This window comes from Myotis daubentonii, chromosome 9, assembly GCF_963259705.1.
Source record: "Myotis daubentonii chromosome 9, mMyoDau2.1, whole genome shotgun sequence".
Lineage (NCBI taxonomy): Eukaryota > Metazoa > Chordata > Mammalia > Chiroptera > Vespertilionidae > Myotis > Myotis daubentonii.
The window spans coordinates 44,790,787-44,793,409 of NC_081848.1; the positions used below are offsets into that span (position 1 = coordinate 44,790,787).

The window sequence follows — 2,623 nt, forward strand, 5'->3', positions numbered from 1 at the left end:
TTAATGTCTTCCCCTCTCCCCCATAAGTCTTAAAAAAGTGTTAAGGGAAGAGTTAGGTGTTTTATAATTTGTGAGAGTCCAAACTTGAAGAAATCGGTCTCTGATCCTCTTGGTTCTTATGCAATAGATCATTGGGTTCACCATAGGTGGGATAAGCAGGTAGATATTAGCCACTAATATATGAATGTGAGGAGCCACATTGTGTCCAAATCTGTGAGTAAAAAAAGAAAAAAAGGCTGGAGTATAGGCTACTAAGATTACACACACATGGGATCCACAGGTGCCCAAGGTCTTGAGTCGAGCAGCCTTGGATGGAAGATGGAAAACAGTGTAAAGGATGACAATATAGGAACATAGAATTAATATGAAATCTAAACCTCCAGTAAGGAAGGCAGCAGTTAGGCTATATATTCTGTAGATCCTGGTCTCTGAACAGGCAAGCTTGATCAAAGCCATAAATTCACAGTATGTGTGAGGGATGATATTAGTTCTGCAATAAGAAAGCCACCGAAGCATGAAGGGTTGAGGACTGAAAAGCAAAGCCCCACGGAAGACAATAGTCAGCCCTGAGTTCTTGATGACTCTGTGTGTCAGGATAGTAGAATGTCTCAGAGGATTGCAGATTGCCACATACCGGTCAAAGGCCATGGCCAACATAAACCCTGACGCCATGCTGCATAGTGAATGAATGAGAAATACTTGTACAAGGCAAGCTTCAAAATAGATCTTCCTGTCATGGAACCAAAAAATGCTGAGGATTTTGGGCAGAGCAGTAGTGGAGATGATCAAGTCAGCCACAGAGAGCATACAGAAGAAGAAGTACATGGGCTCATGCAAGTTGGAATCTATTCTAATAATAAATAGATTAGATAAATTTACCAGGAGAGCACTTAGGTAAACTAGAAAGTAGGGCACTGATAGCCAAGTGTGGATGGATTCCATCCCAGGAATCCCAAGGAGAAGAAAGGTACTGGGATGAAAATTGGTATTATTTGTCAATGACATGATGAAAACTTCTGGCTGCGTTCAGTTGTGTAGATTCTTTCGTATTTACTTGTCCACTTAGTTAATTCTGCCTTTATTTATTAATTTATATGAAATACTTGACAACATTTTATACCCTAAGGATAAAATGATAAATAGGACCCAATACCTAACTTTAGATATTAACATTCTAGTAGGAGAGAAATTGGTGCAAATCAATGATTAAATTCCCATGTGATAAATGCAGTGAAGTTATATGAAAAAGCAGTTTTATTAGCCAGTAGATATGGATATTTATTCCACTTGTATGTGTCAGAGGATTCATAGATAAGATGCTTAGTTTGGTTTCTGAAGCATTCTGAACCTTTAAAATAAAGAGAAAATTGTAAGATAAATCAAGTTTACAATGAAAGACTGTAATCTTAACTTTATTACCCTGGTTTAAAATTAATTTGCCCAGAGCTATTTGTGAAATATATTTAAATGGAATGACATTGTAGAATGAAAAGAACAAAAGATTATTTCCTAAATTTCACTTGACTGTCCACTATGCCACATTAATTAGCATGCATTGATATAGAATTTTAATTGCACATATTTTAGGCTCCTTTTCTAAAGAATGAGAGCTATAAGAGTGACAGCAAAAGGTTCTAAATCCAGACACATTCTGCATCTGTCTCCTCAGACTAAGCAAAAGTCAGGAGCCACCCTCACATGGCTGGTAACTATTTTCAAACCAGGCAATAATTATCCTTTTCCTTCTTCAAACATCTTTTATTTTCTCCAACCTTTCCATCCAACAAGTTTAGACTACAAAGTTTGGGAGGTTGCTGGATTTAACAATGTATAGCTAAGCTATGCTATGCTTACAACTCCCACTATTAACTCTGAGGACAGTTTATAACCAGATATATAAGAACAATTATAGTGGTACATTGTAAATTACATATATAAATTAAAACAAGAAAAACAACAACAAAATATATAAATTAAAACAAGAAAAAAAAGATGAAAATTAAGGTAGTAGAGAGTCTGCAAAAATAAAAATAGCATATTCTATCATTATTATTTTTTTCAATTACAGTTGACATTCAATAGTACATTAGTTTTATTAGTTTCAGGTGTGTAACATAGTGTTTAGACATTTATATAATTTGCAAAGTGATTCCTGATAAGTCTAGTACCCACCTGGCACAATACATAGTTAATAATATTATTAACTATATTCCTTACACTTATTTTGATAGAACAAGGAGGTGATTGCACACAAAAAGTCCATCTCTGTCAGAAAATATATAGAAGATGCACATCTTCTTAGAGGTGTGATCCTCAACATCTACTTCAGGTGTTGGTCAGAGTTTAAAAGAATTGACAGTAGTTAAGCCTAGAGCAGCGGTTCTCAACCTGTGGGTCGCGACTCCTTTGTGGGTCAAACGTCCCTTTCACAGAGGTCGCCTAAGACCATCGGAAAACACATATATAATTACATGTTGTTTTTGTGATTAATCACTATGCTTTAATTATGTTCAATTTGTAACAATGAAATTGGGGGTCACCACAACATGAGGAACTGTATTAAAGGGTCGCGGCATTAGGAAGGTTGAGAACCACTGGCTTAGAGGTTGCCATGGGAGAAGAA

At 36.0% G+C, this 2,623-nt stretch overlaps 1 protein-coding gene across 1 annotated transcript; it reads right to left on the minus strand.

The window, feature by feature from the left end:
• Positions 1 to 1,005, minus strand: LOC132241868 (olfactory receptor 52E8-like). The gene has a single exon (XM_059710828.1). The coding sequence runs from the start codon at positions 1,003 to 1,005 to the stop codon at positions 1 to 3; it is 1,005 nt and encodes a 334-aa protein (XP_059566811.1).
• Between the last annotated feature and the right edge of the window lie 1,618 nt (positions 1,006 to 2,623).